The sequence below is a fragment of the Dipodomys spectabilis genome, unplaced genomic scaffold (assembly GCF_019054845.1).
Source record: "Dipodomys spectabilis isolate Male_0828 unplaced genomic scaffold, ASM1905484v1 ptg000266l, whole genome shotgun sequence".
Taxonomy (NCBI): domain Eukaryota; kingdom Metazoa; phylum Chordata; class Mammalia; order Rodentia; family Heteromyidae; genus Dipodomys; species Dipodomys spectabilis.
In genome coordinates this window covers 6,977,527-6,999,923 of record NW_024870943.1, presented here as the reverse complement: position 1 = coordinate 6,999,923, position 22,397 = coordinate 6,977,527, and the positions used below count along the sequence as shown (strand labels likewise).

General features: G+C 58.0%; 1 protein-coding gene across 1 annotated transcript; it reads left to right on the top strand.

Annotated features, from left to right (window-relative positions):
- The first annotated feature begins 9,523 nt into the window (after positions 1–9,523).
- Bcl3 (BCL3 transcription coactivator) lies at positions 9,524–21,150 on the top strand. Its single transcript, XM_042700279.1, has 9 exons — positions 9,524–9,868; positions 12,105–12,258; positions 16,682–16,790; positions 17,253–17,457; positions 17,545–17,633; positions 18,166–18,243; positions 18,995–19,162; positions 20,379–20,496; positions 20,579–21,150. The coding sequence occupies exons 1-9, from the start codon at positions 9,595–9,597 to the stop codon at positions 20,764–20,766; spliced, it is 1,383 nt and encodes a 460-aa protein (XP_042556213.1). The 5' UTR covers positions 9,524–9,594; the 3' UTR covers positions 20,767–21,150.
- Positions 21,151–22,397: the final 1,247 nt, after the last annotated feature.

The window sequence follows — 22,397 nt, the reverse complement described above, 5'->3', positions numbered from 1 at the left end:
CCTGGAGGGCTGCATGCCACCTGGGTACAAGAACCAGGCCAGCAGGAGGGGCAGTGGGAGGGAGAGACAAGAGGCCACTCAGGTTTCTAGGTCAAGACAGGTATCTTATCTTCAGGGAGGGGGGCATCAGGTGTCCCCAGGAGCCTGTCTCTCTGGGGGTGCCACTGGATCCTTCATCCTCCGCTCAGGACACAGCTGCCTACCCACCAGCCAGGTTTTCACAGGCATATCACTGGCTGGAGCTTTTCCACCATCCAAGGAGAAAGGTGCTGTGATTGCCTCTGTTTCAGTCAGGCTGGGCAAAGGCCCTGAGTCCCAGAGATTCCCCAGGAAGAGCCCTGAGGCCACACACCCAACCAGCGCCCCCTCTCGGCAGCCTGCGGAATTGCAGGAGCTGGAGCCACATTTTTCAGCTCTCCATGCCTCAGATTCCATCCCTGCCAAACAGGGAGATCTCTGGGAGGAGGAGGAGAACAACGACTTGTATATAAACTTGTACCTAGTCAGGATTTAGCCCAGAGATGGCAAGACACCAGGCGGAGACACACAGCAGGTTTCCAGCTGAGGGCTGACCCTGGGCCTCCTCTGTCCAGGGGAGCCGCTCATGGCTTCATCTGCTTCATGCTTGGAGCATTAACCCAGGAGGAGAGCAGGACTCAGCCTCTAGGACCCTTCTGCCTCCCTCTGCCTCACCCCTCCCCTTTCCCCAAGTAACTGCAGCAGGGAGGGGAGGGCAGGGCAGGAGTGGCCCTGAGACCTTCGGAAGATAGCCCATCCCTGGCTGGAGCCCTGCCCAGGAAGGAAGCCTGCCCTGTTTTCCTACTGCACTGGAATGTGGGTCCACTATGAAAAGGCCAGAAGGTGGAGGAGGAGGAGGAGGGTGAAGAAGGGGAGAGGGGAAGGGGCCAGACATGGGGGAGGGGGTGTCTCCAAGCTTCAAGGCCACCCTGAGGGCACCAGCAGAGCCAGCCTCCCCTCCCCAGCCTCCTGTCCCCCCCCCCCAACACACACACACAACACCAGCCGTTGTAGGGTTTTCCCTCAGCCTGCAGACCCCTCTTCCTGCCCGGGAAGCCCCGAACCCCCAGCGGCCTCTTCCTCCTTCCCCATCCCAGCAGGATGGGGCTCCTTGAGGCCCTTCATCCAGCCAGACAAAATCCCGAAAGAGGAAGTGGGTCACCCCACCACGGGGTCAACTCAGGACATGAGAAGCTCCTGGTGTCCCCCGCTTCCTCAGCGGCTCTGGAGGCTCCACGGGCTTCACGGGCGAAATGGGGTTCTGGGAGAGACTTTATGTTCACTTGAGATTCTTCACCAGTGGGACTCGAACCCAGGTCTCCCAAGATTGGCTCAGAGGGGGGAAGGAAGATGAAGAGAATGGAGCCTGGCCCTCTGCATGGTCCCAGCCCAGATGCAGGTGGAGCTCAGAGGCTTGGCAGGGCGGGGGGGGGGGGGGGGGGGGGGGGCCGCACCCGCAGAGAAATCCGGGAGGACTTCCTGGAGGAGGGGACAGCTCTTCTGAGAAACACTCCCTGTGTGTGCCAAGGCCTCTGATTAACAGGACACTGAGGCTGTCCAAGCTGATCACATCTCTCCTGTTAGGAATCCCAGCAACAAACATTAGGGTGTTGGGGCCTACCCTAGTCCCACTAGGGTGTGACCCCCCCCCAGACCTGGGGCTCCACAGAAGGTGTTGAAGAAGGAGACCTTTGCAGGAGGACCTCAGGAGGAGGACGGAGACAGGTGCCAGGGAAGAAGAGGCTGGAAGGGTGTTCCGGCAAAGGGAACAGCCTGTGTGAAGAGCAGCACTCAGTTCCCCAGGGCCCGCCTCCTGTCTGCCTCCCAGAGCACTGGGGAGCCATGGAAATATGGGGAACACTGGAGAGAACAGGGGTAGCACTGACCTTTAGAAAAGACTCCCCAGCCGGGTGCCAGTGGCTCACGCCTATCATCCTAGCTACTCAGGAGGCTGAGATCTGAGGATCGTGGTTCAAAGCCAGCCCAGGCAGGAAAGTCCATCCGACTCTTATCCCCAATAAACCACTCAGAAAACCGGAAGTGGCGTAGTGGTTCATGTGGTAGAGCGCTCACCTTGAGCTGAAGAACTGAGGGACAGCGCCCAGACCCAAAGTTCAAGCCCCATGAACAACAGACACCCAGGTGTCCTGGGCAGGCAGGAGGGCACCAGGCCTCCGCCAGGGGGTCCCAGGGAACACCAGCCTCCCTTCATGGCCTTGCGGGGTCCTGTGCTCCACAGTTCCCCGGGGGGAACCTGCTCCACGGCCATTAAGTGGCGCTGGTGAGCCAATAGCCTACCAAGGCCTGCCTAAGACCAAGAGCAGGCAGAATGGAGCCTGGGGTGGGGGCAGGCTGAGCCACCCTGGCCTTGGGCCCTGGCCCCAGGTAGGTGGCCCCCAAGACTGCTGCTTGCAAGAGCTGGCTGAGCCACAGGTTAGAGAGCAGGGCACCATGGCTCACATCTGTCTTCCTAGCTTCTCAGGAGGCTGAGATCTGAGGATCGTGGTTCCAAGCCAGCCCAGGCAGGAAAGACCGTGAGACTCTTATCTCCAATGAACCAGCAGAAAACCAGAAGTGCTAGAGCGCTAATCCTGAAGGTCAGGGACAGTGCCCAGAATTGGCATACATGTGCACACACACACACACACACACACACACACACACACACAGACTAGATGGAGCTTCTCAATTCCCCTATCAGATTGGAAAAAACCACATCTCCCCCATCAGACCAGAAGGGAAACGTCCTCCCCACCCCTCATCCCCCCTGCAAAACCTTCTTCCTCCTTGCTTCCATCCCAGAGAGGGAAACTGAGGCCTGGGCAAGCAAAGCCTCAGTGCTCAGCAGGGCTGCCAGTGCGCCCTCCCTCTACCTTGGCTCCTTCCACATACCTGTCCCCGCCCCAGCCTCACACCCTGGGTAACTCCCCTGGCACAGGGACCAGGGGAATTCTGCCCCATGGCCCTTGTCTGCCCTCCTTGGCGCCGTGGCGGCGACAGGGGTTAAAGTCCGGAGCTCAGCTTGGGGCTCCCAGCGGATATGGAGGGGGGGTAGGGGGGGAGTTGGGCCCAACCCAAGGCAGGGGAATCCCCAGAGGCCCAGCCCTCCCCCCCACGGGCCTCCACGTTCCTTCTCTTCTCCCCTCCCCTCCCCTCCTCTGGGCCCAAACCTTGGCCCTGGAATCTCCCTGTGTCCTCGGGCCTCAGTTTCTCCAGCTGGAAGGTTGTCACCCAGGCCTCTGGGAATGGCCACCTGCTGTCTGTCCAGCCCTTGGCTCTGCCCCCTGCTTACAATCGGCCTCCACTTCTTGTTGTATTAGTGTGTGTGTGTGTGTGTGTGTGTGTGTGTGTGTGTGTGTGTGTGTGTGTGTGTGTGTCCAGTCCTGGGGCTGGAACGCAGGGCCTGGGCTCTATCCCTGAGCTTTTTTACTCAAGGCTAGCCCTCTGCCATTTCACCCACAGTTCCACTTCCAAGTTATTGCTGGTTCATGGGAGATAAGAGTCTCCTAGACTTTCCTGCCCTGAGCTGGCCTCGAACCATGATCCTCAGAGCTCAGCCTCCTAAGAAGCTAGGATGACAGGGGAAGGGTTAGGTTGTGGTGGTAGAATACCTGCCTAGCAAGTGGAAGGCCTAGAGTTCAAATCCTAGCACCATCAAATAGAGGGGGGGGGGAGGAAGGAAGGAAGGAAGGAAGGAAGGAAGGAAGGAAGGAAGGAAGCTTCTAGTCAGATTCCAGTTCCAGTCTGATGAAGGAGGCAGACTCAGGAGACTCCCAGAGTGCCTGGTATAGCACGCTGGTGGCAGTCTAGCCTGATGGTTTTTTCCCATGCTACCCCCTCTTCAGTGAACTGCTAGTCTGAGAGGAGAGACTTCCTCATGCTGGTGAAGATGCAAGTCTGATGGCGGAGGCATGTCCTATGTGCATCTGGGGAGAAGGCTCCCTCGTTCTCAGAGACGTCCTGATCCCGACAGAGGCAGCAAAATGCAATTCAGACCCACAAGGAATTCTTGAAACTGCTGGGCAAACATGGTCTCCATGGGCTGGGAAGGTGGCTCAGTGGTAGAGCGCTTGCCTTGCATGCATGAGGCCCTGGGTTCAATTCCTCAGCACCACATAAGCAGAAAAAGCTGGAAGTGGTGCTGTGGCTCAAGTGGTAGAGCGCTAGCCTTGAGCTGAAGAGCTGAGGGACAGTGCCCAGGCCCAGAGATCAGGCCCCATGACCGGCAAAAAAAAAAAAATTCTTTCTTTTTTGTCAGTCGTGGGGCTTGAACTCAGGGCCTGGACGCTGTCCCTCAGCTCTTTAGCTCAAGGCGAGCACCCTACCACTTAAGCCACACCGCCACCTCTGGTTTTCTGAAGATAAGAATCTCACCGGCTTTCCTACCGGGGCTGGCTTTGAAACATGATCCTCAGATCTCAGCCTCCTGAGTAGCTAGGATGACAGGTGTGAGCCAGTCTTATTCTAGAGCCTCAGCTGGCCTCAAACTAGCAATCCTCCGGCCTCAGCCTCCCTGGCACTGAGATTACAGGTGTGTACTACCATGCCCGGCTCAGAATCTTCCTTGCCTGTTCTTCTTGACATCTGAGAACTGAACAAATGTGTCCTAGGCCTCTCCCTCCTCATTCTGTGATGGATCTGAGAGGGAAGGAACTTCTAGGAGACCGGGAATTCCACGTTTGGGGCCCAGGACTTCTATGGCCATGACCCCCAGGGCCCCAGTAGGCCAGCATGGTGCAGCGATACCCACCCCCCTTCCCCCTCAGCTGGTGACTGAGTGTCCGGGGCAGACGGGAGAGCGTGCCAGGTTCCTCGGGGCTTTCCAGACTCAACCTCGCCCTGCCCTGCCCTGGCCTGGCCTGGAAGGGCCCCCTCTCATCTCATGCACAGTCTGGGGGGGAGGGGCTGGGCCCTGGGGGAGGGTCATGGCGACAGGGAAGAGCGGATGACACCAGAGGCTTTGCTGGGCCGGGCAGCTGTGCCCTGGGGGGTCTCATGGCTGACTAGCTTTCCTAGCTATCATCTTTCTTGTCTTCCTGTCAGGCTGTGACGTAGGGGGAAACTGAGGCCCAGGGAGATCAGAGGAGCAGGAGGCAGAGAAGTCCGCAGAGCAGCTCCCCAACGCTTCTGTGGAACTGAAGGGGAACAAAAGACGGGGTGAAGCGGCACTGGAGAGAAGGGGGACCCCCCGTCAGACCCTCCTGTCCCCACCTGGCCGGCCTCTCTCTTTCTCTCTCTGATCCTGAGGCCTGGGCACTGTCCCTGAGCTCTTTTCTCATGGCTGTCACTCTACCACTTGAGCCACAGCACCACTTCCGGTTTTCTGGTGGTTAATTAGAGATAAAAGTCTCATGGACTTTCCTACCCGGGCTGGCTTTGAACCGCGATCCTCAGATCTCAGCCTCCTGAGTAGCTAGGATGACAGACGTGAGCCAATAATGCCTGGTTTATTTCCTTTTCTGAGATAGGGTCTCACCACGCAGCCCGGGCTGGTCGTGAACTTGTTATAAAACCTAAACCATCTCTGAACTCTAGATGCTCCCACCTTCCTGAGTGCTGACACTACAGGCATGCACGGTGACGCCCGGCTGAACCCAAACCATCTGAGCATCCCGTTTCCAAAGGGGACCTCAGGGCGCATGGCCCAGCTTTCTCCATAGCCTCAGGAGGAGTCCTGTAACCTTCTATCCTAACCCCAACCTTCGAAGCCCCTCAGGGCAGCCTCCAGCCCCGCCTCCCCCCCCATCCCCACAGGGAACGCAATCAAGAAGGGGTTGATGAGCAGTGGGATGGTAAAATCCTGACTCAGCTCCTGCGTGCAGACCCAGCATTCCCCAGGGGAGAAAGGGGAAGACGAAGTCTTGGCCTGGGCCCTAAATGGGCTGCTTTGGTCCAGTGCCAGGGGCTCTCGCAGCTGTCCAACCCCCAGGGCGAGAGGGGTTGGGATGAGTGATCCACCATCCTGGAAGCAGGCCTGTGTTCTCTCCTGGAGGGCAGGGTGGCCCCGCCCAGGGAACAGAGCTTCTGTCCAAGGTAAGAGGACCAGCCCAGTGAGGTCCAGGCTGGAGACTCAGTTTCCCTGACCCTGTTGGTCCCGGGTGTGTCATGGGATCTATTGAAGTCTAACTCTCTCTCTTCCTGCTGCATGGAGGGTGTCTCTCTACCACCTCACCCTCCCCGTTCCTGGAGGCTAAACACATGACTCCCTCTTTCGAAGGAATGTACGGGGTACACACAGAGATGCTGGTCCACAGCCACTGGGATTAATGGCCAGGCTGCTGGGGGCACAGAGTCCTGACCTCATCTCAATTCGTAGGCTTAGTGAGGTGGCTCCCACCTGCCGTCCCAGCTACGTGTGAGGTCTGAAGTAGGAGGATCACAGTCCGGGTCCACTTAACTGGCCTTTGAGACCCTATCTGAAATATAACAAAAGGCCTGGGGTTGTGGCTCAAGTGGTAGAGCGCCCGCCTAGCAAGTGTAAAGTCCTGAGTTCAAATCCCCATACTGCCAAAAAAAAAAAAAAAAAAGGAAGGAAGACAGAGAGAGAGAAAGGGGGAAGGGAGGAAGGGAGGGAAAAGAAAAAAAAAACAACAGGAGGTCCCGGCCTGAGGGTTGGGGTAAGGGTTAAAGCAACATGTGGAGAATGGACATCATTCATTCATCCATTCATTCCTTCCACACACTTCTCTCTACTTCCTCCGCCATTTGCTACCAATGGTTGGAGCCAGGCTTGATGGTACATTCCAGCCCTCAGGAGGCTGAGGCAGGAGGATCACAGGTTAGAGACCAGCCTGTGCTACATAGTGAGACCCTGACTTCAGAAACAAATCAACAACAACAAAAGGGGGAAGCCAGAGAAAAGGCCCAGAGAGGGAAAGCCACTCAGCGGAAGGTCACTCGGCATACACTGAAGAACCAGGACTCGAAACTTGGCACGTCCTTAAATACAGTGGATTGAAGTCCTTTCCCGATGAAATGGGGTCTCCACTAATTGAAAACCAGGATTGGGGGTGGTATTCTGTCATATTTGGTGACTCCTGGCAGTTGGGCTGATTCCAGCAATTTCCACACTCCAGGCTCTGAGGACAGCGTGGAGCTTTTCCTCATTTCACCTCTCCCCAGGTGAAACCAAAGCTCTGCCATGTTCACTCAGAGCTGAAGGGCAGGAGGCAGGATTCGCACCCAGGCCACAGTGGAAAGCAAAACCTTACGAGGCCCAGGAATCAAGACAGTAAGGAACTTGGGATTGGACCAACTTCATCTTCTCCTCTAGGAGGGGAAATCGAGGCCCAGAGAAAGAATCAAAGAAAATGAAAACCTGTCCTTGGTCCTCAGTCCTTTTGAGCTAGACTTGATTTCCCTCTGGGCACCTTGAACAGGTAAAATGTGGGCTTTCTCCCCACATAACACCCCCCCCCCAACTCCCCAAGAGCACTTAGAGAAGAAGCAGGAGAAAAAATAGGAACAGATACAAAGGCCGGCTGTGCAAAGGAAAGTGGTTAGACAGCAAGCAGGACTTCCAGGCTTTCTCTGAGAAGTTTCTGGGACTCATCCAGGGGCTGTCCCTTGCCAGTGGGAGGCTCAAGGGCCAGAGAGGGGAGACCCTCGTTCTCCAGGGCCGGGGAGAAGGAGGGGCTGGTCATCCTAGTCCCACATCCTCTGTTCCCGACATTGGAGGGAGGCTGCGGTGGGAGCAGGGACTTTCCTGAGCTGCAGAACGTTCTGGGAAATTAGAGACAGCTGCAGGGCGGGGCTCACTCCTGACCTCCCTTCCCTCCCCACTCCCCACAGCAGTGTTGGTCCCCAGGCACCCCTCCTTCCCCTTCCCCCCACCAGAAGGGGGGGCTCCCCAACTGCCTCAGCCTCAGAGCTGTGGGCCTCCTCCATCAAACTTCTCCCTCCTCCCTCAGACCCCCACCTCTGCCTTCAGACCTCCCATCCCCTCCCTCGGACCCCTGCCTCCTCCCTTAGACCCTCACTTCCTCCCTCGGACCCCTGCCTCCTCCCTCCGACTGTCTTCTTCCATCAGACCCCGATCCCTCCCCAGGGAAGGGACAGGGCTGGGGCAGGCCTCTGGGTGCGCTGAGGGCGCCCGGCCGCCCACTCTCCAGGGTAAACTGAGTCTCACGAGAGGGGGGCTGAGATCCCACGGCCTGCAACCCTCACGTGCCTCACCTAAGGGCGGAGTGAGGGGGGTCAGGAGGAGGAGGGGGGCCCCCTCGCCCCCCCCAGCCCGCATCTCTGGTTAACCATCCACTCGGGTGGGGCCCAGCCGGCCAAAGTCCCTTCCGGGGACCGGGCCGCACCCCTGGTCCCGGCCCAGAGGAGGCCGCGCGGAGGACACAGACGGAGGGCAGGGAGACGCGGAGGGGCGTGGCCACAGGCGAGGGGCGTGGCCAAGGGCGAGGGGCGGGGTCTGGGCGGGGCCTCGGGTAGGGCAGGAACGAGGGGGCGGGGCCAGCCCTGCCACGGATGGGGCGGGGCGGGGGGGGGGCGAGGGGGCACACAAGGACCCTCAGACAAGAGATCCAGGGACACCCGGTCCGTCCCCTGGGCATCTCTGGGGTGCAGTCTCCGTTTTCCTACCACCCCCATCTCCCGACCCCTCCCCTCAAAGCCTGTGACTCAGTGACCCGGACGTAACCCCAGCGGCAGCCGGGCTCCCAGGGAAATCCGGGAAAGCCCCGCGCGCCACCCGGCCCCACCCCGGGGCGGGGAGAGGCGAGGGGCGTGGCCGCGGCTCGGCGAGGGCGTGGCCGAGGGTGGGCGTGGTCTCTCGGGGGCGTGGTCTGGAAAGAGGACGCCTCTGTTTCTGACTCACGCGCCCAACCCGCCCGGCCTGTCCGCCACTCACCGGCCCCTCCCTAGGGTGGGAGGGAAAATAGGGGTGCAGAGGGGGGTCAGCCTGCTCCCCAGCTGCAGGACCTGGCCTGGGGCGCCCAAGCGACTGCTTGTCTAGCCTCTCCCCTTTCTCTCTCTCTTTCTGCACCGCAGCCTCTCCTCTGCATCTGGGGCTCCTCCAGCACCTCTTGGCGCCCGGTGGGCCTTGGCTGGCCTCAGAGACACCCCTGCATTCATTCAGCGCTTCTGCGCGCGCACCCCGTACTCCCCCCTCCCCTACACCCCCAAGTGAGGCCTATGGAGGAGGCGGAGACGGGCCAGGGGAGGAGGAGAGCCGGGGATCCTGCCCCGTGCCAGCCCCGTGCCAGTCCCAGCCAGGCTGGGGTTTGTCCCCCGTACCCCCCAGGAAGGAGGAAGCGGCTCCGAGAGGGCTGATGTCCGCTTCAAGGTCACCCAGCCCGGAAGGAGGAAGGCAGATTCGAACCTGGCCACCGGGGAGGCCGCACAGGTAATGAATGGCCCGCGACGCAGACCCCGCCCCCGCGGGCGCGGCGGGGCGGCGCGGGTCCAGGAAACCCCTGGGGCCGGCGGGGTGGCCCGGGGGGCGGGGAGGCGGGCGGCACCGCCCCGGCCGACAAAAGTCCCTTCGGCTCCGCGGGCGGCGGGGGGGAAGTCCCTGCGCCCCGCGATCCCGCCTCCCCGGCCGCGCTCCGGCCGGCCGTGTCGGGCCGCCCCATGCCCCGATGCCCCGCGGGGGCCATGGACGAGGGGCCCGTGGACCTGCGCACCCGCCCCAAGGCCCCCGGGACCCCCGGGACCCCCAGGACCCCCGGGGCCGCGCTGCCGCTCCGCAAGCGCCCCTACCGCGCGCCCTCCCCGGAGCGCGCCGCCCCCCGAGGCACCGCCGTCCCCGGGGTCCCCGCCGACCCCCTGCGTGGAGGCTGCGACGCGCTGGGGGTCCCCGGGGTCCCCCACGGGCTGGCCAGGCCGGAGGCGCTTTACTACCCGGGTGAGTGGCCCCTCCTCCGTGGGCCGGGGCCGGGGATGGGGTGGGGGGATTGGAAACCACTGCCAGCCGAGACCCGAGACAGAACCCGGGGCCCAAAGAAACGGGGCTCTGGAGAGCCGGGAGAGTGGAGGTCGAGGTTCCAGGGACACAGGAACAAGAAGATCTGGGAGCCAAGGAGCAGTGACTAGGGTCCCAAGGCACTGGGGGTGGAGGGGATCCTGGGAATAGAGCCCCAGGGGGGTCTCCCGTAAGGGAGATTTGGGGGGAGAATCAGAAGTTGGCACCCACAGACACGGAATTACAAGCTCAGGAGAAGTAGATGAATAGGGTTAGAAACTGGGGTTCCTGACACCTGGATAATGTGAAGGCAGTTAACCCATCAGAGATGGGGGTTCTCTAAGATATTAGGGGTCTTAAGAGGTGAAAAGTCCCAGGAAGCAAACTATCAGGAGGAGTCGGCATAGGAGAAGATACACTTGGGGTTCTACACACCCCAATATCTGGAAACTCACAGCTTCAAGGACCTAGACAGGGCAAGGAGGCTGGAGAGCCAGTGTTCTGGCACCCAGGTGTGCGTGTTCTCTAGTGGTCAGGACTTCCTGTTGGGGGTCACAAGGTTCAGAGTTCCCAGGGGCATTGGGGACCCGAGGAGTTCAGACATGCTCGGGGGACTGGAGTCCAGAGTTTAAAGACTAGCCAGGGGCTGGACACCTGTCACTCTCGCCTGTCATCCCAGTAACTCAGGAGGCTGAGATCTGAGGATCACAATTCAAAGCCAGCCCAGGCAAGAATGTCTGTAAGAGTCTTAGGTCCAATGAGCCAGGTGAAAACCGGAAGTGGAGCTGTGGCTCAAGCAGTAAAGCGCTAGCCTTGAAAGTTGGACAGCATGCAGGCCCTGAGTTCCAGGCCCAGGCCTGGCATGAAAAAAAAATTTTTTTAAGACCCGTTGAGCAGTCTCTGAATGGGAGGCCTTAGGATCCCAAGGGCTGACTCTGGACATAACAGGGACCCAAATGGACGGGAAGGGGAGCCAGAGAAAGCCAGATTCTCTCTTCTTTATTTTTATTTACTTATCTTTTGCCAGTCCTGGGGCTCGAACTCAGGGCCTGGGCACTGTCCCTGAGCTACTTTTGCTCAAGGCTAGCACTCTACCACTTGAGCCACAGCACCACTTCTGGCTTTTTCTGTGCATGTGGTACTGAGGAATGGAACCCAGGGCTTCATGCATGCTAAGCAAGCACTCTACCACTAAGCCACCTTCCCAGCCCTAAATTTGTTTTTTTAACAGGGGTTTGAACTCAGGGCCTGGGCGCTGTCCCTTACTTTTTGTGCTCAAGGCTAGTGCTCTACCACTTGAACCACAACTCCACTACTGGCTCTTTTTTTTTTTTGATGGTTCATTAAAGAGTCTTATGGGCTTTCCTGCCAGGGCTGGCTTGGAACTGTGATCCTCAGTTCTCAGCCTCCTAAGTAGCTGGGATTACAGGTGTGAGCCAACTATGCCTGGCCACTATCTCCTTATGACTTAAAGATGGGTGTGTTGGGGGGTTCCCTTTCAGGATCAGCTTATCCTGGTGACTAGGTGACCTGAGAACTGCCCAAGGCAGTGTCCCTAGTGCCCCTAGTTTCTTACTGCCTCAGTGGCCTGTGCCTCTGCCCCACAGGAGGCCAGCCTCTGCCTCCTCTTCTCATGCCCTCGCTAGAACCTGAGCCTTACTTTTCCAATCTGCACAATGGGTGTGTGCAGATCGACAAAGGTCCCTTCTCCCTGACCTGACCAATGAAAGATGGGGGACTTTTCTCTCTCCCCCAACCTACTGAGCCTTCATTCCACGCCCCCCCCAGCACCTAGTTCATTCCTCAGTTATGTGTCCCCCCCACAAAGCCTGAGTAAGCAGGCCCCTGGGGACCTCCGCTGGGTCCCTTCAGAGAACAATGATCAGCATCAGAGTTGGGGGGACAGGGAGGCTCGGCGGAGGACTGTGGACTGGGATGAGCACTTGGCTTGGTCTTGGGGCTTTAAGGACCTAGTTCGGGGTGGGCTGGAGGCGTGGCTCCATTGGTAGCACCTCCGTGAGCCAAAGCGGCAGGTACTGAGTTCAAGTCCCGGTCTTGGGCATAATAATAATAATAATAGTGGAAGGTGGGTCTGGAAGGAAGGGAGACCCCACTGTAGGAACCAAGGCTCAGACAGGACCTGGCTTCACTCAGCCCCTTTCTGTCCTCCTTTCTTCAGGACCATTATTGCCTCTTTATCCCACCCCGACTCTGGGGTCCCCCTTTCCTCTGCTCAACCTGCCTGCACCCTTGTACCCAATGGTGTGTCCTGTGGAACATCCCCTGGCAGCTGACATCGCTGTGGCCACCCGAGCAGATGAAGATGGAGATACGTGAGTGACACGCAGCCCCTGTCTACTCAGGGGAAGGGGGGAGGGAAGCCGAGATCTCTACCACCCGCCCAGGGCCAGTCCTGTCCCCACCCCTGAGCCTCAGTTTCCACCTCTGAGAAATGGGCTTCTAAGAACATGTATCTCCTGGGACTGCTTTTGAGGCAGTGGTGCTTGCTTACCCTCTCTCTCCTCTCCCCCTGACTCTCGAACCCAGGCCTTCATGCCTTCTAATCTATTAAGCTATACCCCTGGTTCCACATGTTTTTTGGTTTTTTTTTAGAAAAATAGCAGGCACACATTCCTTGATCACCTTATAGGGTTTGTTTGTTGCTGGTTTCCTGATTTGAACTCAAAGCCTCGTGCTGGCTCACGCTGGTGCTCTACAGCCTGAGTCATGTCCCCAGCCTAGCTTTTTGCTAGCTATTATGGAACTAAAGAGTCTCACTAATTTTTCTCCTGGCCTGACTTCCAAGTGTGATATCCTGATGTCAGCCTCCTGAGCAGCCAGGATTACAAGTGTGAGGTACAGCGACCATCTTGATTGATTTGCGTGTGTGTGCGTGCATGCATGCGCAGATACTGGTCTTGAGACTTGAGCTCATGAACTCAGAGCCTGGGCGCTGCCTCTGAGCTCACCTAGAACTCTGCACAGGAGACAGTTTAACTGTGTGCCTGGTGCATAATTGGTGCTCAGAGCCATTCACCTTGGGGATTATTGTCACTCATTGGACACGGGTTTGACTCCTGGCTGGCCACTTTCTTGCCCTACCATGCCTCAGTTTCCCTCTGTATGCAAACAGGAACTCTAAGGGTATGCACCTCTCTGAAATTATGTCTGTAATGCCCTTTCATGGGAATTGAGTTGGGGACTCGAAACCACAGGGAAAGGTGTAGAGACCCATTGGGCTCACCATCCCGTGGCCCCAAGCCTCAATTTCCCATTTTACAAACTGGGCCCCATCCCAGCACTTCTCATAATTCGAATTCAGCAGATCAGAGCCTAGCATAGGCAGTCGGTGCTCAATACTTGACATTGCGCACTGAGACAGAGGAGCCCTGGGTAGCAGTTGGAGAAAGGTAGTTGTCTAAAAGCTTGAACTTGCTGGTGGGTCAGGCGCCTGTGGCACACGCCTGTAATCCAGGCCGTTTGGAAGGCTGAGATCTGAGGATTGAAACTCAAAGCCAGCCTAAGGTAGGAAAGTCCCTGAGACCCTTATCTCCAGTGAACCATCAGAAATCCACTAGCCTTGAGCAGAAAACGCTAAGGAACAGCATCCAGGCCCTGAGTTCAAGTCCCAGGACAGAGGCGCGCGCGCGCGTGCGCACACGTGCACACACACACACACACACACACACACACACACACACACAGAGCTGTAGTTCTGGATGCCTCCACAGGGCTCTTATGAAGCAGGTGTCGCTCCGGGTCAGCCTCAGGAGGGACTGGTCAGTTGTCTTGGAAGCAGGGTGCAGGCCCTCAGCCTTCTCGCTCTGTTCCCTGTCTCCCCCCCTTCCCTCCCCCCACCCCAACACAAATACTTGTGTCTCAGCTGCCTGCCGGGGAAATCCCTTCTGGGGGAACTTGACCGCAGCCAGCTGCTCACCCCACGTCAGCACCCCAGCACCCTCCCTCCCCAACTCCCTCCAACCTTAACCCCTTCTACTGGGGCCCAGACTTTACCGGAAAGGACAGCCACCAGCCCTGTTTCACACAGGGAGGGCTGCTAAGTCTGTCTCCCCAAAACAAAGCAAAGTTCTACAGGCTGCACTTCAGAGTCCTTATTAAGAGAGCCAGAGCCACGCCAGTGGTTCACGCCTGTAATCCCAGCTACACAGGAGGCTGAGATCTGTGGATGGTAGTTCAAAGCCAGTCAGGGCAGGAAAGTCCATGAGACTCTTCTCTCCAAGGAACTGCCAAAATGAGCCAGAAGTGGAGCTATGGTTCAAGTGGTAGAGAGCCAGCCATGAACAGAAAAGCTCAGGGACAGCAGCTGGGTCCTGAATTCAAACCCGGGGACAAAAGGGAGAGAGACAGGACTGGGAAGATGGCTCAGTGGTAGAGCGCTTGCCTTGCATGCATGAGGCCCTGGGTTCGATTCCTCAGTGCCACATAAGCAGAAAAAGCCAGAAGTGGTGGTGTGGCTCAAGTGGTAGAGTGCTCGCCTTGAGCTGAAGAGCTGAGGGACAGCACCCAGGCAGAGTTCAGGCAAAAAAAAAAAAAGAAAGAGAGAGAGAGACAGAGACACAGACAGACAGACAGAGACAGACAGACAGACAGACAGAGAGTTGTGGAGATGTGGAGGTGTAGGAAGCTTGATCCCAAAGAAATTAGGGACAGGAGAATTAGAAACTGAAGTCTTCCAAGAGATGAGGCCCATGACTCTGAGTTGGGGTGCTGTACGTATTCTGGGGAACAGGAGAAGGGACCGGCTGCAGGACCTGGCTCCACAAAAGCCTTTGGGGAAGAAGCCAGCGCCATTCCTTTGCAGAACCTTGAACTCAGTACCTGGGCCTCACAAAACACCATAAATCACACAGTGATACCCAGAGACTGTGAGGCTCAGTTGAGGGGGGGTGGTGGTGGAAATTGGGGTTGTAAGGTGGGGGGTGTCAGGGTAGATCCCCCAAGGGACCAGCTTCCCTCCCCCGGGAGCAGGAAGCGCAGCCCCGCCCGGCCGGCTGTTACTGGAAGTCCAGGGCTGGGCCTCCCCTCCCTCCCCACTTCCTCCAGCCCCGCCCCACCCCTGCAGCCCTCGCGTTTATGGGAACTCGCGCCGGCTGGGTTTCTCTGAAATCCTTCACTGCACTGCCCTGGCTTAACCCCGCCCGGGGAGGGACCCAGGCCAGAATCCAGGGAGATTCAGGGGGAGGTAGTGGGGGCTGGGGGGGGCACCCTGGCCCAGGGCCAGACCCACCCCAACATTCTCTATTTAAATCGGGTTGGCTTTGAGAGTCACCTGCTTAATCCGTCCTGTCATGTGGCCTGCGGGGGGGGGGGGGGGGGGGGGGGGGGGGGGGGGCGCGGCTCATCGAGTCATGTGATTCGGCCCTAGATGGAACTATAGGGGTGTTTGCAAGTGGATCTTGGCCCCTCCAAGCCCCTCCCTCATGGGAGACACCCCAGGATTTCCCTCCACCCCTCCTCAGAATCCTCTGGGACGCTAGCTCCTATTACATAGTTAGGAGTCAAAGTCTTGGCAAGGCATTGGGGTGCTGCGCTCTGTCCCCCCTCTCTAACACCCCATCCCCAGATTGGGGTACCTTGGAAAGTGAGGACTTACTGAGGGTCTGGCTCCCAACAGTCAGCAGTCTACAAGGGAGAAGAAAGCAGGTCTGGGCAGCTGGCCTTCCCTCCCCCCCCTCCCATCCCCCGCCTTCTCATCCCCAGACAATATAGAAGTTGGGGCATCCTTTGGCCTTGAGTCAGGAGGCTGGAGCCATCTGAGAGCTGATCAATCCCTGCTCTCATCGGTCCATCAGCTCTCTTCCCCTCAGCTTGTTTGACAGCCCATGACCCCAGAAGCTAGGAGAATGTCTACTTTAAGGCCAGATGCAGTGGCTGCCACGTGTAATCCAAGCTATTCCAGAGCTACAGATGAGGAAGATCAGGCTTTGAGGTCAACTTGAACATAATCCCATGTCAACAAAAGAGCTGAGGATGGTGAAGCCTGCCTGTCATCTCTGCTGTTGAAGGCATAAATAGGAAGATCGCAGTCCAGATTAGCCCAGGCAAAAATTGGGACACCCCATCTGACAAGTAGCTAAAGCAGAAAGGATTATGGGTATGGCTCTAGGGGTAGGCCACCTACCTAGCACTTGTGAGGCCCTAAATTCAAATCGTAGTACTGCCAATTAAGGAAAAAAGAAAAGTCCTTCAATCTAGACTCCCAGTTCCAGAGCGGTGATACCCCCACACCCCAGTTCTATGCAGACAGCACGAGTTCAATTGGAGGCTGGACTTAAATCAGCTATCAGAGAGCTTGAGGCTCCTGCCCTCCCACAAGTTGCAATAGGAGGAGAGCTTGGCCCAGAGATAGTGGGGTGGGAGCTTGGCCACTCAGCACCGGCAGAGCATCAGGTGCCCACCAGAGACTGGGCAGTGAGGGAAACCTGGCCCTGGTGCAGTCACAACTATATTAGGAGACCCAAGCATAGGAGACAGCCAGTGCAAAGGCCCTGGGGCACACTGTGAAAGGGTCCTTTTAGCTGCTCTTTCTGTCCCCAGCTGGCCGAGAAGGGTGTAGTAAGGAGGAAGGGGAGATTGGAATGTTCTAGAAGGCTGCAAGGGTGGCTATACCAGAGCAAAGGCCTGCAGAGGTAGGCTTCCCAAGCACCGCAGGCCTCATCAATGTTAATTCTGCCACCATGGTGGGGGGGGGGGAGGACCGCTAATATCTGTGGTGGCCCCTGCCCTGTCCTTCAGGCCTCTCCACATTGCCGTGGCCCAGGAGAATCTTCCAGCTGTGCACCGGCTGATCAGACTTTTCCAGCATGGAGGCCGGGAGCTTGATGTGTACAACCACCTTCGCCAGGTGAGGTGGGCTGGAGGGAGCTGGACTTGGGGGCCTAGTGGGTGGTACCCGAGAATCTGCCTTCAGAAACAGAGGCTGTGGCTCAAGCAGCAGAGGTCCAGCTTTGAGCATAAAAAGCCAAGCCCAAGATGGAGGCCATGAGTTCAAGGACTCATTCCCCTAGTTTAAAAACAAAAACAGTCCACAGACTCTGGCTTCCCTATGGCCTTGCCCTCTCACTGGTGCTCTACCGTTTGGCCCATGCCTCCAAGCATCGCGAAGGCTTTCCTGACCAGGTTGACTTAGAAGAGCCTGGATCCTCCAGGTCTCAGCCTCCAGAGTAGTTAGGTGAGCCACCAGCGCCCAGCTTGGGCCCTGGTCCTTATATGTGAGGAAGCAGCTTCCCCCCCTCTCCTCCCCCCCCACGCCCCCAGGCAGGGTTGGGGTGCAGGACACCAGCCCCTCACAATCACCCTCCCGCAGACGCCGCTCCACTTGGCTGTCATTACCACATTACCCACCGTCGTCCAGCTCCTGGTGACCGCCGGGGCCAGCCCCATGGCGCTGGATCGCCATGGCCAGACGGCAGCCCACCTAGCGTGCGAGCACCGCAGCCCGACGTGCCTGCGGGCCCTGCTGGACAGCGCGGCCCCGGGCACGGTGGACCTGGAGGCCCGCAATTACGACGGTGAGTCCCGCACTTGCGGCCTGGGGTGGGGCGGGCGGTCCTGACACCGCGGAACCGGGCTTGACCGCGGCTCCTCCTCCCCCCCAGGGCTCACCGCCCTGCACGTGGCGGTGAACACCGGTTGCCCAGAGACGGTGCTGCTTTTGCTGGAGCGCGGGGCCGACATTGATGCAGTGGTGAGCCAGCCGAGAGCAGGGAGAGGGCGGGGCCCGCGCGTGGGGGCGGGGCCGGGGTGGGCGTGGTCGGTGTAGAAGCGCGCCTGTGGGTGGGGCTTGGATTGTCTAATGGGATCCCAGCCTTGTGATAAGTCATCATAGTGGGGCGTGGCCAGAGGCGGGGTTGGTGGGGAAGCTGGCCTCGGTGGGCAGGGCTTGGAGTATCCAATGGGATCCAGGCCAGAGGCGGGGCTGTTGGACGCCGCCTTGGTGGGCGGAGCTTGGAATATCCAATGGGATCCTAGTGGGGCGTGGCCCGTAGGGAAGCACGCCTAGTGAGTGGAGCTTGGAGTGCCCAATGGAATCCAGGCTGGACTGAGCTGTGGGTAGTGGTGATGGGGCGTGGCAAAGGGCGCAGTCCCAAGGAGACACGCCCTCGAGGGGCGGGGATTAGAGTAGCCAATGGGATTAGTCCTGGATCCAGCCTCTGGATGGCCCGGGGGAGTTTTGCATCCAGTGTAGAGTGATTCCAAGACCTCTCCTCCCGCCGCAGGACATTAAGAGCGGCCGCTCCCCGCTCATCCACGCGGTGGAAAACAACACCCTGAGCATGGTGCAGCTGCTGCTGCAGGTGGGTGCGGCCCCGGCCCTTGGCTCCTCCCCAATCCCCTCTGATGCCCACGCAGCTGTCACCCGGATCCCTCCCTCCTTCCCCACCCCTCTGCTTCCACATCCAGCTTGGTCTCATGCTAGGAGTCCGATTTCATTCTCTCTCTGCTGCCAACTTGGCCGGGAGCCCCTGCTGTTCGTCCTCGGTCCCTTCCAAGGCCACGCCCCGCCCTGCGATGGCCCCGCGCTGGCCTTCTGCCCCGGACTCCATCCGTGATCCCTTCTCACCCCTCCCCTACCTACATCACAAACCACCCTATCTAGTTCTGGTCCCTATGTGTGTGTCTGTGTGTGCCAGTCCTGGGGCTTGAACTCAGAGCTCTGTTCCTTAGCTCTACCGCTTGAGCCTCACCTCCACTTCCAGCTTTTTGGTGGTTAACTCATAGGGGCTGGCTTTGAACTTCGATGTCAGCCTCCTGAGTGGCTAGGATGACAGGTTTGAGCCTCCAGCTCTGGTACCTTTATTTGAGAAAGGATCTTGACGAGTAATTCGAGGCTGGCCTCAAACTGGCGATCCTCCTGCCTCAGCCTCCCGAATGCTGGGATCACAGGCGAGTGCTACTACTAGGCCCAACATAGCTTCCGTCTTTCTAAGACACACACACGTCCTCGACCTCATCTGGCCCTGCTCCAAGCCTGGTCGCGGATGTGATGCGGACCCCAGCCCCACAGCTCTTCCCAAGCCCCTCACTCTGACCCCACCCCGCCCGCAGCACGGCGCCAACGTGAATGCGCAGATGTACTCCGGCAGCTCGGCTCTGCACTCGGCGTCCGGCCGCGGGCTCCTGCCGCTGGTGCGCACGCTGGTCCGCAGCGGAGCCGACAGCGGCCTCAAGAACTGTCACAACGACACACCGCTCATGGTGGCGCGCAGCCGTCGGGTGAGCCGGGGTGCCTGGGGTGGGGGGCGCTGGGGGTCCGGATCGTGGCGCATGGGTGGGGTGGGCCCGGCCTGGGCAGCGCGCCCCGGGGGGACAAGGGGAGGGAGGTCTGCGGGCTGCTGACCAGTGACCTAGCAACAGAGCATGGGGGGGGGAGTGGAAGGGGAAGCGCGATGTGAGACCTAGAGATGGGGAAACTGAGGCAGGAAGAAAGATAAGAGAGGGTAGAGGGGAGGTGAATATGATCCAAGCACATTACATGTACGGGTGAAAATAGTATAATACAGTCAGGCACCGGGGGATCACGCCTGTCATCCCAGGTACTTGGGAAGCTGAGATCTGAGGATCATGGTTGGAAGCCAGCCTGGGCAAGAAGGACTATGAGACTTTGGGGGAGGGGGGTTTTGAACTCAGGGCCTGGGCGCTATCTCTGAGCCTCTCTATGCTCAAGGCTAGCACTCTACCGCTTGAGCCGCAGTGCCACTTCCAGTTTTTGAGTGGTTCATTGGAGATAAGAGTCTCACAGGGTCTTTTCTGCCCAGGCTGGCTTCAAAACATGGTCCTCAGATCTCAGCCTCCAGAGTCACTAAGATGACAAGTGTGAGCCCCCTGCCCGATGCTCACTGAGCCTCTTATCTCCAATTAACCACCATAAAAAAAAAAAAAAAGCCAGAAGTGGAGGTGTGGCTTAAGTGGTAGATTATTAGCTAGCCCTGAGCAAAACCAAACCCTCAGCGACAATACATGGGGCCTTGAGTTCAAGCCCCAGCACTGGCACCAAAAAAGAAATAGAAAAAGAAAATAGAAAGAGGAAGAGCTCAAGTGCTAGAGTACCAGCATGGAGTTAGAAAAGCCAAGCAAGAGTACAAGGCCCTGGGCTGGGAAGGTGGCTCAGTGGTAGAGTGCTTGCCTTGCATGCATGAGGCCCTGGGTTCGATTCCTCAGCATCACATAAGCAGAAAAAGCCGGAAGTGGCGCTGTGGCTCAAGTGGTAGAGCACTAGCCTTGAGCTGAAGAGCTGAGGGACAGCGCCCAGGCCCAGAGTTCAGGTCCACGACTGGCAAAAAAAAAAAAAGAGTACAAGGCCCTGAGTTCAAGCCCCAGTGCCAACATACACACACACACACACACACAGAGAAATGCCTGTCTACCTTCACCTGCTGAGAAGCGGCCCTCCCCTGCATGCCGTATCTGCTGACCCATCCATCTACCCCAGGTCATCGATATCCTTAGGGGGAAGGCCACCCGGGCCGCCTCTGGGTCCCAGCAGGAGCCATCCCCTGAGCGCAGTGTCACCGCCTCCCCAGAGAGCAGCAGCCGCCTCAGCTCCAATGGTGAGAGCCCGCCTGCTCCCCCCTGAACCCCATTGTGGCCTCAGCCCGCCCTCAACCTCCCCTCCTCTCTCTCCCTCCACAGGTCTCCCGTCTGCATCGCCATCCTCCTCGCCCTCCCAGTCTCCCCCCAAGGACATCCCTGGATTCCCTCTGGCTCCCCACAACTTCTTCTTTCCTCCTCCATCTCCACCTACCTTCTTGTCCTTCCCTGGGGTCCTCCGAGGCCCTGGCCGGCCCGTGCCCCCCTCACCAGCCCCGGGAGGCAGCTGAGAGGGATGGGGGGGCAGATCTGGACTTGTGAGGAGCCCCCGCCCCCCCGCAAAGCGGCAAACACTTCTGTAAACTGTGAAGATCTCACTCTGTCCCCCATCTTTGGGAACAAGATTTGCACCAGTGCACATGTCATGTCCACCCTGAACCCCATCTTCTGTGCAGATATCACCCCATATCCTCCCCATCCCAAGGACTTTACCCCTTCATTCTCAGGCACCTGCTACCTGTCTGGCGCCCATCACAGCCCCTCCTAGAACAGGGGAAACAAACCGGGGAGCAAGGGCTCCCCTTGTCCTCTCCCAGGTCTGAGGGAAGAGGACGATGTAAATTATTAGGCATTTTGGTTTGATATCTTTTGTAATAAACTATTTTTGTACCATACACCAGGCTCAGTGGGGCATCTTGTAAGAAAGTCTGGCACAACGGGGTGCCTCTGGCTCACACCTGCAATCCCAGCTACTCAGAAGGCCGAGGATCGTGGTTCAAAGCCAGCCTAGGCTGGAAAGTCCCTGAGACTCTTATCTCCAGTGAACCACCAAAAAGCCAGAAGTGGAGCTGTGTGTGGTTCAACTGGTAGAGGAACAAAAACAAAAGAGCTCACGCACAGGGTATGAGCCCTGAGTTCAAGCCCCATGCTGGGCACTTGAAGAAATAAATAAGTATCTCTGGGTGCTTGGGGTGTGTTTGCCCAACATCCGGGTCGCATGGTGCTGCCTGACACCAAGCATGCTGGGAAATGTAGTTTGATCTCAGAAGCAGCTACCCAGATGAGATGCGGTTCTGTTTCAAAAGGAAGAGGAGAGGTCTGGGGTCTATCTGACTCAGACTTAAGTGACTTACCACTCCATGTTTCAGTTTCCTCTTTTGCACAAAGGCAATACTTCCCAAGCCCTGAGGAAGAGGAAGATTCAGTGAAGGTGTGAATGCAGATGCTGGACACAATACTGGTCCTTGTGTGATATGGGGGTGTACATTGGGGAGCTGGGGTGCTGGGCGGTGATACAGGCTGGGGGTGAGGGGCCTCTGTGTGTGAGAAACTGGGGTTTGAGGCTGAACTCAGCCTTAACCTTGCACTTACTTCTCTAAAACAGAGGCTCTTGTCCCCTGTGCGTGGAAATCCCCTCTCAGCCTCCAGACCTCAGGATCTTGGCACAATCCGGCTGCCACACCTTCAGTGACAGCTCATGTCCCTGTTGCCAGTGTCACTGGCTTATTCCACCCTAGAAAACCCAGTGGGCATCGGGCAACTCTTCCAAACTTCCATGTGAAATCTGCCAAACTCATGGGTTGTTTTTTTTTCCTTTTTGTTCCAGCTGGCCTCCAACTTTGATCCTCCTACTTCTGCCTCCCAGTTAGTTGAATAACAAACTTGTATTTTATTTTATTTTGGCCACACCTGGGCACTGTCCCTGAGCTCCTTTTGCTCAAGGCTAGTGCTCTACCGCTTGAGCCACAGCGCCACTTCTGGCCTTTTCTGTTTATCTGGTACTGAGGAATCAAATCCAGGGCTTCATGCACACTAAGCAAGCACTCTACCACTAAGCTACATTCCCAGCCCTGTATTTTATTTTTTTAATATAGCTAGTCTAGAACCCATGATCCTCCCATCTCCTGTGTGAGCCACTATG

Coding starts and splice junctions, on each gene's coding strand:
- Bcl3 (XM_042700279.1), top strand. CDS start 9,595: ATGCCCCGATGCCCCGCGGGGGCCATGGACGAGGGGCCCGTGGACCTG. Junction 17,634..18,165: donor GGGCCGACATTGATGCAGTG/GTGAGCCAGCCG, acceptor CTCCCGCCGCAG/GACATTAAGAGCGGCCGCTC. Junction 18,244..18,994: donor TGGTGCAGCTGCTGCTGCAG/GTGGGTGCGGCC, acceptor CCCCGCCCGCAG/CACGGCGCCAACGTGAATGC.